The 12,088-nt window shown below is 39.4% G+C and overlaps 1 protein-coding gene across 3 annotated transcripts; it reads right to left on the bottom strand.

Moving 5' to 3' along the window:
- Window positions 1–4,967: 4,967 nt before the first annotated feature.
- Window positions 4,968–11,549, bottom strand: LOC103719835 (uncharacterized). Of its 3 annotated transcripts, none has more exons than XM_088706135.2 (5): window positions 10,440–11,549; window positions 9,686–9,809; window positions 7,873–8,984; window positions 6,711–7,381; window positions 4,968–6,206 (listed from the first exon to the last, which is right to left on the bottom strand). In XM_088706135.2, the coding sequence occupies exons 3-5, from the start codon at window positions 8,955–8,957 to the stop codon at window positions 5,188–5,190; spliced, it is 2,775 nt and encodes a 924-aa protein (XP_088562261.2). In that variant the 5' UTR covers window positions 8,958–8,984; window positions 9,686–9,809; window positions 10,440–11,549; the 3' UTR covers window positions 4,968–5,187. The 3 variants fall into 3 exon arrangements, with proteins under 3 accessions (XP_088562261.2, XP_026665082.4, XP_038971219.3); XM_026809281.4 differs by lacking the exon at window positions 10,440–11,549 and adding an exon at window positions 10,246–10,359; XM_039115291.3 differs by lacking the exon at window positions 10,440–11,549 and adding an exon at window positions 10,092–10,235.
- Between the last annotated feature and the right edge of the window lie 539 nt (window positions 11,550–12,088).

Here is a 12,088-nt window from a genome sequence, read left to right as displayed (position 1 = left end):
ACTGTGATAGAATAATATTCACGTAACCTAATCTCTAAAGTCTCATCCACCATAGGTATAGGTACAGATCCAATGGAGACACCGAGGAGTTATATATGGTGGAGTATCATTTACTCGTGCTGGTGTTTCTCTCTCTCCCTCTCTCTCTCTCTCTTCTGTCCAATTTGTCCGAATATATATGCAATTGCAGGGCCGTACATTGGCAAATATGACTACCTCTAAAATTTTGAACGCCTTGGCAGGAAGCAATAGTAAATGTTGGCCGAAGGAACAGCTTAATATTCTCTCAAGTCATATAGTGGAGAAAAACTTTGAAAATGCTAGTCCACAAATCTTGCCGATCAGGATGCTGGCCTTGATTTCATTTCTTCAAGGGGCCGTCTCTGTCTCTTACCAGACAATGCCTAAAGAGACATAAAGGAGTGGGAGGGACTAGGAGGATATCTTCCAGTATAAATTTTCTAAACTAATGCATTAAACAGCTTGGTAGGCTTGACCCGTCAGGCCACCCAATTGGTTTTCAATTGCAATTATGCAGAACCTTTTCAATCTGCGGTAGGTGAAAATTTGACTCCCAGCTGGCATCTTCATGTTGGCATCTGGCTTGGAAGCACCATCCACCTCATCGAATTGCAGACGCCCCGATAAGTGGCACTAATGTGGGGATGATGACATTCTACCACATGAAAGCCATGCATGAATTCTTCTCGTGAGGCTTCTTCCCCACTTTTTTAGCTCGTTCCTTGAATTATCATTGGTCTACATGTCGTTCCTTATTACTTAAATATTATATGGGTATATGGGTCAAACTCGTAACCTTCCGGTCCTTGACATTTCTTGCTTCTTCTGCTTCTTGTTTCTCTTTTTCTTTTCTTTTTCTTCTCACCTTACCGATTATTGCAGAACCGAAATTTTTCTCAACTTGATAGGGAGAACTAAAGGAAAACGAGCCATCCGGTCATATTTTGTAATTAATGGTAGAAGACATACCATTCTAACGATCAAGGTTTTTTTTTTTTTTTTGATACTACGGGAGGCAAGAGCCACCCAAAACTTTGCTATAAGAATTGGTAATTACAGAAAAGATGTGTTACAAGAAATTGGCAACTGCAGGTGTCAGGCGATCAAGGTTTTTGATGTCCATCCTTCTGCAAGATGGGTCCAATTAAGCTTGTCTGGCTGTGCGTGACCTCTAAGCTCTTTAAAAAAGAAAAGGAAAAAGAAGCCTTCCCATGACTTCACCAAACTTTGGATTTTTCCCTGCCAAATATAAAGCAGCGCAGGAGTAATTGAGTAATATATGCACCGGAACTCACAGTAGTGCTCCCAGGCACGCTGCAGTATTGCCGGCGAGAGGTTTATTAATTATTTTTTAATTCCGAATAAAATGCAAATGAGGATATTATATATATGCTCATTTACTCGGGTTCCTCAAAACCTCGCATAAGGTGGTAATTAGGGGGGAAGAGAAATGCCGTCAAACAAGACAAATTAAAATTTTGGTTTAATTTGCAACCATCCACTGCTGTAGTTTTTTTATATAAGTTTATCAATTATAAAGTTGTTCAACTTATTGAATATAGTTTAATAGGTTTACTTACACACTAATTTCTATTGTAAATTTTTTTCTTATTATTTTTTATTTTTTATACAAATTTTTTGTAAATAATTTCTGTAAACTTTTCTTTTTTTAATAAAGGCTGGGGCTTTGTGTCTTTTTTTTCATTAAAAAAAAGAAATCATATAATTTTGCTCGAGGCAGTAAGAGTTCCTTACATTCCTTTAATTCCAACATTCAGCAGCACATCTTTTGTTCCTGAACGATAAGTGAAGATGTTACTGCTAAACTAACAACACGTACGATGATGATATAAACTGGCTTGGTGCTCTAATTAACAAGGATAACAACGACTTACGTACACAGTCCTAATCGGGGACGGCACAAGCATCAGAACAAAAATACCGTATGCTGCAGTGCTGATGCAGCAAATAACAAGACACCCCCCGAGTCATACACTTAATTATTAGACATCCATGCATGGAACGGACAAACAACTTCCGCCTTCTATCATAAATATAATAAATTCACTAAAACATCTTGGTACGAAGGATAAGCAAGCTCTCCAGGGCCAGCGCCTCATCCAGCAGAGCTCCTACCCAAGGCCCTGCCAATAAGCATCATCCATACCTCCAAATTAAGCGTGAACTAGCTGCAAGCTTCATCAAAATCAAGGATGCATGGTTTAGTACATGTGAGCTACGTATAACTGGTACTGGCATCAACTCCGATGATTACCTGTGATATATAAAGTCATTCCTCCTGGCCATCATAGTTTCTCAGACATGAACACTCCAAAACCTCCTTTGCTTTCCTTCGCCTGATTAGCAGACAGCAGGCAGCGGAGGCCCATGCATGCATGTGAATATGTGATGCGAGTCCAAGGACAACGCCTGCTGATTCCTGAGAGGAAGAGGATAGGAACAATCAAACTCTGCTACCAGCACATGGTGGGCTGCACTTAGCAGTGATATATATATATATATATATATATATATATATATATATATATATATATATATATATATATATATATGTCCCAACTCCCACCCACCAAGTAGCCCTTCGAATAGAGATATATAAATATATATATATATATATATATATCTGTGCATGCATGTATATATTTGTATGCCCAACGCAGCCCGTGGTGGGGTTGATATTTGTCTTCTTGACTCTCTACCTGCACACATGTTCCCTAATCTGATTCATAAATCTTGGTTCTTGCTAATTTCAGATCTGCTCGAGAGAGAGAATTATTTAAGATAGAGCTTGGGGGATTTCGCATGAACATAATTAGGAATACAAAACTGATATATAATTAATGATGGTGAAATCAACGACACCATGATGACAATATAGAAAGTTATGATTATTTATATGGAAGAAAAATATCATTTGCAAACATGATAATTTGGTATTATCTTCATAGAATAGATCTTCAAATGAGAGGAAAGATAAGCCATGCTCTCACAAATTAACACTAATTTTTAAAATAATAATCCAAAATTGTTTCCTGCACCACAATTATCCTACAAAAACCTTTAACCATTGATATATATAATTCTTCCAAGCCCGGTTGAAATATTCCAAGGTTCAGGAGTTTGATAGTTTTCTGGTTATCTGTTGCTCTTTGTAGAAGTTCAAGTGATAAAAAAAATATTAGAGTCAAAGATCATGCAGTCAAAATCACCTGTGTCATTTACCCATGTCATAGATTGTGAGTTGGAAGAAATATCTGTCATGTTGATGAAAATGATGGTTTTGACGATATTTAATATGGATAGCAATTCAAGATACTACTCTAGCATAAGATGGGGCACAATAGATGGGCCAAGAGGATTTTCACTATTGGCAATATAATTTGTAGTAGGAGTAAGGGTTTTGGTTCCTCTACGATAGTTCGGATAGCCATGTGATCTGTAACAAGTGTCATATGTATGACCAAAATTATTGCAATAAGCATAGTGTAGTCGTCCTTGACCACCACGACCTTCACGACCATGACTTCTTCATTGGTTATCGGGGTAACTAGAATCGTGCTTGTCAAAACTTGAAAGAGCCATTGCAACGCCTTAAAGAGACTGCATTGATTTGACTTGTAGTGCCTTATATATATTTTTTTTTGCAAAATCAGAGAAAAAGTTTTTACTTACTATAGGTAGTGGCTCCATAGTGAGTATTTGTCTTCGAACAGTTGAAAAGGAGTCATCGAGCCCTATAAGAAATTAAAAAAAACCTTTTCATCTTGAGGGTTTCAGTTCAACTGTTTCATTGCACTGTAGGTGAAGTAGAAAATGGATATAGATCATTGATTTCATCCCAATATGCTTTGAGTGTGGTAAAATAAGAAGTAACAAAAGATTAATCTTGAATATGTATTGAGATATCTCGCTTGATACAATAACTTTTGGCAGGTTTATTATAAAAAAAAAGCACTTCTCCAAATCTTTCTATGCCTCTTTGCAGTTTCAAAATAGACTATACTACTCACAAGATCTTTTGAACTACATTCCGAAGCCAGAAAAGTACCATGGTGTTGCAACATTGCTATCCATCAAGTGTTGCTGAACTTTTTGTCAAAATTCTCAACCCCTCTTTCTTGTTCTCCTATTATCCTTCTAGCATTGATACTATGAGAAATTTGTATTGGAAATATGATTTGAATTGCTTATATTGTTCATAGCATTGGTGCACTTTATATACAAGTTGAGCCTTTAGATAAAATAGAATATAATAATAAAATTTTATGATTATGAAAAAGATACTAGGAACTAGATATAGTATAATATAATGGTAAAATTTTACTGAAAATATGATAAATCTAGCAGATCCTGCTGATCATCCATGGATCCAAAATCTATGGCTGTTCTCTAGTAGGATCGAACCTGAGTCTACCAAGTAAATTATCCAATCTGATATATATATATATATATATATATATATATATATATATATATATATATATATATATATATATATATATATATATATATATAAGATTGGATGTATTTATATGTATCCAATATATCGGTAGCCTAAAGGCCGACTAATTAAGTCCAACAACAAAGACCGGCAAAGGAATTCTAAAGCAGCAAATGATGGGTTAAAAAGATCCACACTTTTCTGATCATAAAGTAGTAGACGGAGGGTGAAAGCAAGAAATGATTTTCTTGTTTTTTTTTTTTGGATTGAAAAGAGGCATTAGCCACCCAAGTCATTAAAAGAAGAAAGCAAGGAATGATGAACAATTAATAAGAGAATGAGATATTTTCTCAAAAAAAAGGGGGTGGGGGGAGAATGAAATGGAGACCAATAAATATAACAGGAATTAAATATAATCCACTTTTGGCTGCATTGATGAAGAAATACCCTTTATTCCAGGGTCTTCAGAAACCAGGAGCAAGAATTAGAAAATGAGTTATCCCATTTTCGACCAAACAATGTTCTAGCAGTACACAGTATTGAAGACCGCAACATGTCCTGCCATTCTTTCTCCTGACAAGCTCTTGCCATCTAAATACAATTAGATTTCCCCATCCTAAAAACAGAAACAAGAAATAAGAGTTGTACTAAAAAAATACATCATGTACCTTTTACGGTGAAAAAAAATCAAAAAAATTGCTAACTCAGAATTTTGTGCATTTCCTCGGCAATCCAGTGCTATGATCAACAGCGACAATCTCTGCTTCGTCGCAGCTGATCACATCCTGTCTGAGCTTCGCCCCTGCTGCCTTGAGGCCTTTCAAAGAGACTGCTTGGTTGAACAAGTTTAGTACTGGTAACTTGGAAGCTGGAGGCAACTTCCCAGCCGGCAAGAGCCTTGTGAAATCCTCCTTCATCAATGGCACCTCAAAGTCTACCTTGACATGCTTCACCACATTGTCCTTCGCACGAATGTGTGCACCAGGCTCCATGTGGTTCGTTGAAAAGCTTGCTTGGTTGGGGAAGTTGGGATACAAACTAACGTAACCTCTCAGGTACATCATGTCAATGAGAAACTTCTTCCATGAGGCTTGCCACCCGTTAGTCCTGGACTTTGGAATTTGAACTGGATTCTGCTTAGCATCTTCGGTGAACCTTGAGTTCATGTAAGCGTAGAACTCTCTCCAGTGCTTTGGGAAGAATACCGCCCCCCAACTGCAGGGGAGCTGGTGGAGATATGGTGTGTTGGGATGGCTATTCTTGAAGAACTCGGTTGCATTCCATTTGGGTCTTTCTTTTACCACCTCGATGAGGCGCGGAGTGTATAGAGAGATGGAAGAGAGCTCCGGCAGAGAGACTTGGGGGTCATAGTGGTAGGCCAAGAGTGCGTACTTGATCCAAAGGTAGTAGTAAGGAGAGACCTCGATGTCATCTTCTAGCAGGAGTCCGAAGTCGTCATCAGAGGATGGGTAAAAGCTCTCACTCACAGCTCGAATCAGCCCACCTTGGATGATACGTCTCCGTATGAATTTTGGTCCCTGCGCCCATTCTAAGGATCCAACAATCTTGAGAGTGGCCTCATCAACCTTGCCGTCCATGTTGAAACTCAGAGGGACCTCATCGCCGAGATAGTAGGCATTCTGGAGAGAACGAAGAAGTCTCTGGAGAGAAGATGTGCGGTTTTGGGTGATGATGTTCACAGAGATTCGCATCCGATTCCAATCTGCAGGAAATACAAACTTAATTGCTTGATTCCACCAAAAGTCAATATTAAAAAAAAAAAGCGAGACAATTACTGACTGTGCTGTATCTATCGGTCTATTGTGAGAACAGCTTCTACAGAGCTACTATAAAACCACAATTCTCTAGCAGAGGGAAAAGGCTGAGCATCTTTCAGTCACCTTATGAAATCATATATCATTAAAAAAAATAAAAAAAAATAATGCAATCATAGAAGTGAGATAAGATAGTAGAGGAAAAAAGAATTTCAGATTAAAAAGGAAAAAAGAAAAAGAAAAGAAATAAAGTGTCCTGCCAAACTTCTAGAATTCTATGGTGTTTCTGAAAAATCAAGTTTGCTGGTGCTCGAGCAGGCAAACAATCAAGTTTGAAAGTCTCAATGCCTAGAACTCTAGAACTTCTACTCTGTCTCTATTCCGCATGTACAATAATTTAAAATGAGTCTTAATGTAATAATGTGTCACTGGCCAGAGAATAGATTCCTTACTGGGCAATGCCGTTGGTCGTAAATTTGCCATCCAGAGGACCTTGGGAATGACAGGTCTAGGCAAAAGAACCAGTGCAGTGCGATTTATACTGCTTTCAGCTGCCATCTTTAGCGCGTTCTTTATATTTATATCAATATCAGCAACTGTGATCAGCAGACTGGGGTTGTGAATTTTGATAAGTCCTTTCATGCTGGAGTAGACTGCTTGCAACACTGGGACCTCTGAGTTTGATACTCCTGAAATTGCTCCAGTCCCCAAATCAAAGATCTTGAATCGCCTTTCCTTGCAGACAATCTTTGGCCACTTAAGAGCAGTCGCAGCTTCTTCACAAGGACAAAAACCACCACCAGAAACAGCAATATAGGCCTTCCTCCCCACAGTTGAACGGAATTTTTCGAGAAGAGGAGCGAGGGCCCTCACTTCATCAAGAGAATGAGCATAGAAGAGAGCATCTATTTTCTGAGGGTACATTGCTGCCCACTGGGTAACATAACCACTAGAGAGGGCCCGCCACCATTGATCATCTCGGACCTGGACAATGTCCTTGAAAATTACTGTGGTCTCAGAGACATACGCAAGCCTGTGCTCGCTGTCTCCCCATGTTTCCTTGTCATTTGGATCAACAGGCAACACAAACGAGCCGGCATTTCTGTACTTCTGAAGCTGATAGCTGCAACATTTGACATGAGATATCAAAATAAGATCCGTATATGTCACGAATCTTTGTAATGACCAATAAAATAACCTAACAAGAATAAGCATGGTAGCAAATCTATAAGTGGCCATAATGTGCACTTTACAAATGGTCGCTACTGTGCAATAATTGATGCTCGTTGGACAGGTGACATGCACCAAGCATACATCTTATGGAGCAGCAGAAATTCAAGTGTATCTCCACTGCTAATTCATAGTAATGTCTTGTAGATGATACTATAGAAGTACTCAAGAAAAGCAAACAGGGTGAAATTGCTATTTTGGTTGCAGAAATTTGTTAGTTTGTTCCTTTAATTATTATGATACGGTACCTACATAATTTGAAGCTGAAATGGAAATCACAAGATACCTAAGAAATTAATCAATTTTCTGGGCTCCGCAATTTGCTTGATGAAAAGAAATGGAGAGACAAATTATCATAAAAGTAAAATTTAACTGATCGCTTACCTGAGATGCAGATCCTCACCAGTCATAAAGGTGAAGGGGGTCTCTATAAACAATGCCTTAACAAGTTCTGCAGATAGGAACCATGAACTTGACAAGAAGTCCACCTGCACGATTCTCTCAACAGTGATGTCATAGGCAGGATCGGGCAAATACAACCCTGCCTCCTTCGACCGGAACTTTCTATAACTTGGAAAAGTGAAGTCCTTCTGCCTGAAAGGTAAAATTCTTCCAATACTCCCCAAAACAGAATTCTTGTACTTCTCTGTCCCTCCTACATGAGCCAAGATCTCTAGCATCTTCTTCCCAGGGATCATATCATCATCGAGAATATAAACAAAATCAGCTTCTGTCTGCAGGGCCATCTGAAACCTTCCATAATACTTGAAATCATATCCTGAACTGATGAAGCTAATCCTTGGATGATTGTAACTCTCAACAATTCTCTTCAGTGAGAGCTCATTGGGACTCCCAAAAGAAAGGACCCAGACATGGTGGAAAGGCAATGTCTGATTTAGCAGCGAATCAAGCTGAGCACAAAGTGTTTTCCTCTTGAAATGGTTCAAAATTACAGTAATCTTCGGTACGTTAGGACCACGCGGACTCCATTTGGATTCCATCCTCATGAGCTCAGCAAGTGTTTCAGTCCCCGAGTTTTTCTTCTGAAACTCCAATACTTCATCGTAAAGCTCCCTCTTGAGCCTTATCATTAGCGCATCATCTGATTTCTTCTGGAAGAAATCAATCCGCTCATGATCACACACCGCAGAAGGGGAGATAATGATAGGGTTTTCTTGCATGGTTGAGAGCGTGTGGGGCTGTGCAATGAATTGTTTCCATTGTTGAGCAATGCGGGTGGCCCATGAGAAGTCTGGTTTGGTGCGTAGATCTACAGAAGGGCTCATGTAGTAGAGAAGAAAGGTAGCATACAGTGCAAAGGCAAATTGAAGACAGGTGAGGGCAGCAACTAGGCGAGAAGAAGCAATCTTAGGAGCCCTCATCTTATTAGCTTTTCCAGCAACATAATCGTTGATCATCCCTTCCAAGTAGTCCCCACTTCTCATACTCGTACTCCGAAATAAACCCATCAGAGGAGTTCGGGTGCAAAAGAAGATCTGAAGAAAAGCTTAAATTTAGTGAAACCAACACTTAGCAAACATCGAGATGCAAATATAAAAGTCGCTACAAATTTATACATATCCCTATCCAAACTGAATATAGGGATAGGAAAATGAGAACTGATGAACAACAAAATGATTCGTTAAATTTGGGCGCACAAGAAAAGTACAAAAGGAGATGAAACTAGCCAACTGATCTCTCTTGATTTTCTAGGTAATGATAAGACCAGGATCGAAAATTTAGGTTTCCTAATCCGTGTAAGTGACTGTATAGTCTTTGCTATTCCCTTGTTAAGATTTCTTTAGAGCAATGATCATTATTAAGGAAGATAGACAAACTTAATTCTCCAAAAAAAAAATTTCCCGATATTTGAGAGGCAATGAGAATCTTTTAAGCAAGAAAGTCTGTCATGCAAAAATAAGAATCCAGCAATGAAACGTTGTAAAAGGAACACATGCTTTAATGATGTGTTCAAGACATGATTAGCCCAAATAATACCCCTTAAACAAAGAGGCTATGTAAAGGGTGGAGAGATTAGGAGATGAAAAGAACAAAGCTCAAAGTAGGCACCTGATAAATAAACGAGAAGCTGATGAATATGAGACACAATTGAAGAAATGCAACCAGTAACCAACTAATAGAAGTAAATGCACACCAAAAACACGGAGTAAGAAGAGGAAGAAGAAGAAGTATTTACCTCAACAAGTCAAGACCAGAAGTCCACCTAAAGATTACAGAGATAACTCCCAAAGCTGGCGTTCATTTACGTCTCCCTTGCACCAAATTGAAATGAGAGTTCGGCAACCGTTGGTGGTGACTATCTGAAAATGTAATGGAAATTAAGCCTCTTGATATTTATGTCCCAACTATTAGAACTAAACAGAAAACAGTTATAATAGGCATAAAATGAAGGTGAAAAAGGGAGTCCAGAGGAGATACAACAGAGAGAAGAACCCGACGAACTAATCAACGGTTTATGCAAAGACCCTAGAGATGGATTTCAAGCAAATGTTCTTTAGAAACACGACCAGGTTATAAAGCCAAAAGGAACACAGCAGGGGGAGAGCTAAAAACCGCAAGAGAATCGAATTGATTGAGCTTACAACTCAATTTGGGTAGAACCCTTGCCACCTCAAGTGATTGGAAGCAGCTGATGAACGAACCAACGAGGACTTAAAAGTAAAGAACAAGATGAAAGCTTTTGTATCAAAAACTGAAATAAATACAACAAAAGAGCTCAAAAGCCAAGAGACTCACACGAAGGAGAGGGTGTATGAGAGTTTGCGGAGCAATGGATCATGTGCGAAAGGTTATATAGCTACCAGCAGGATTTCTTTCTCTTCTCTTTCGGTCCAAAGAAAAATAATAAAGATATGGGAAACACCATGAGGAGTGCAACAAGAGGTGGGTCACATGGGATGAACCATGAATAAAGAGGGCTGAGGTGTTACCTTCACAACTTCGCATACGTTTGCCCACGTCCGACGACACCATTAAAAGCCGGTTTTGGAGGCGACGAATGAGGGGGGAGGGGAGAAACGACACACAAAATGCCTCCCCGCCCGTGCTCTCGCTTCAAATCCGGCTCTTCTTTTCTCCTTATTCCAGGAACAAAAGATCTCCCCTTTTTTTCAATTTCTTTCTCTCAGTTCAGTTGGGAAAATGTATCTAGAAAAATCCTAACTTTCTTGCCTTCTTGAAATTGGATAGACGTATTGCAGAATAAAAGTTGAAAAGCTTGTTCGAAAACCAACCAACTAATAAAAACAAAGAAAACTGATTTCTCTACCTTCGGATATGGGAAGAGAACTGAACAAAAGTTTTTTTTTAAAAAAAAGAAAGAAAAGAAACCGACACAGTGTAATATAAAAAAATGAACTGATCAAATAGGTTTTAAAATAGAGTCAAAACCCTAACAAGAGGAAACCCTTAACAAAACCCTGCTTGCTCGAACCCCAAAACGCCTTAACTTCGTCACCCGGATCCCAAGAACCCAACCTCGTGGATTCCCGGAAGAATCGGCTTCCCACGCCGCCGCTGAGAAAGATTAAACCCGAAGGCTGTCCTCTGAGGTTTCAAAACTTGAAAATAAAGATTGTTTTTTTTGGTTTTCAAGAAGAGAGGTAGGGAAGCAGAGCAAGCAGAGAAGGTAAGCTAAATCCGTAAGAGGCCACCGCGATTGATGGATCTGAGTTCTCGTGCGGTGCTGCAGAGGTGGAAAATATTTCAGTAAAGGTGGAGTCGTTAAGGCCATATAAATAGAGCTCCGGAGAAAAATGCTGCCTTTGACTTGCAATCTCTGTTATATACCGTAAAATATTAACAAATCTCTCTCTTTCTCTCTCTCTCTCTCTCTCTCTCTCTCTCTCTCTCTGGGGTAGCTGGTAATGCCTTGCACCGAACTTAGGCGAGTTGGGGAGGGAGATTTGAATTGGGTTTCTTTTCTTGTTCTGGAGGAAGACTGGGAACGAAGCTCTGTTCTTCTCTTCCTCATTATTCTAGTCTAGCCAAATATAATTTTTTAGGTGGGTTTCCATTGGAGCTGCAGAGATGCATGCACGCAGAAGCGAGAGAAGGATGGAGAGAGCGGGATGGAAAGAGATGGCAGTCAACGCGCCACATCCATAGACTCTCAGCAAAACTAGCTTACTTGTCTGGGCGTTTCTGTGCGAGATTTGGGGAAGAGGGACCACCAACCGGCTCAAACATGACGTGCACCACGAAGCCCAACCAATTAACTTAACGGCCGCCGGTTTCTGTAGGCCTCATCTGTCAAACGCGCATCTCAGCGCACCATAACAGAAATCACCCGTGGCTCTGATTGGCTGCATGCACGGCCACGCTCATGCATGCAGTGTAGCAAGTAATTTCTCCTAAAATATATCATTGCGATATTGTCTCTTCTTGATCACGGGCGCTAATGTGGAATTTAGGTATTCTCCGTTCCAGGGACGAAAAAAAAAAAGAAGAAAAAGAAACGTTGTTATGTTATATTTTTTCTTTTTATTCGGTATTACCAACATGGTTCTGTTATTTGAATGGTCGTTCTTAAGTCATCGCATGAATATCTTAAGCCGAATGCAAGGATTCGGATATTATA

This window comes from Phoenix dactylifera, chromosome 10, assembly GCF_051530095.1.
Source record: "Phoenix dactylifera cultivar Ajwa chromosome 10, Ajwa_hap1_PhDact_Kaust_v1.1, whole genome shotgun sequence".
Taxonomy (NCBI): Eukaryota; Viridiplantae; Streptophyta; class Magnoliopsida; order Arecales; family Arecaceae; genus Phoenix; species Phoenix dactylifera.
Note: the sequence above shows the minus strand (reverse complement) of the source record. Positions and strands in the feature narration are given on the sequence as shown.

Excerpts from the sequence above, each read along its gene's own strand:
- LOC103719835 (XM_088706135.2), bottom strand. The coding sequence starts at position 8,957 with ATGGGTTTATTTCGGAGTACGAGTATGAGAAGTGGGGACTACTTGGAA. Across the intron at positions 7,382-7,872 it reads GGTGAGGATCTGCATCTCAG|CTATCAGCTTCAGAAGTACA; the intron begins GTAAGCGATCAG and ends CAAATGTTGCAG. Across the intron at positions 6,207-6,710 it reads ACGACCAACGGCATTGCCCA|ATTGGAATCGGATGCGAATC; the intron begins GTAAGGAATCTA and ends TATTTCCTGCAG.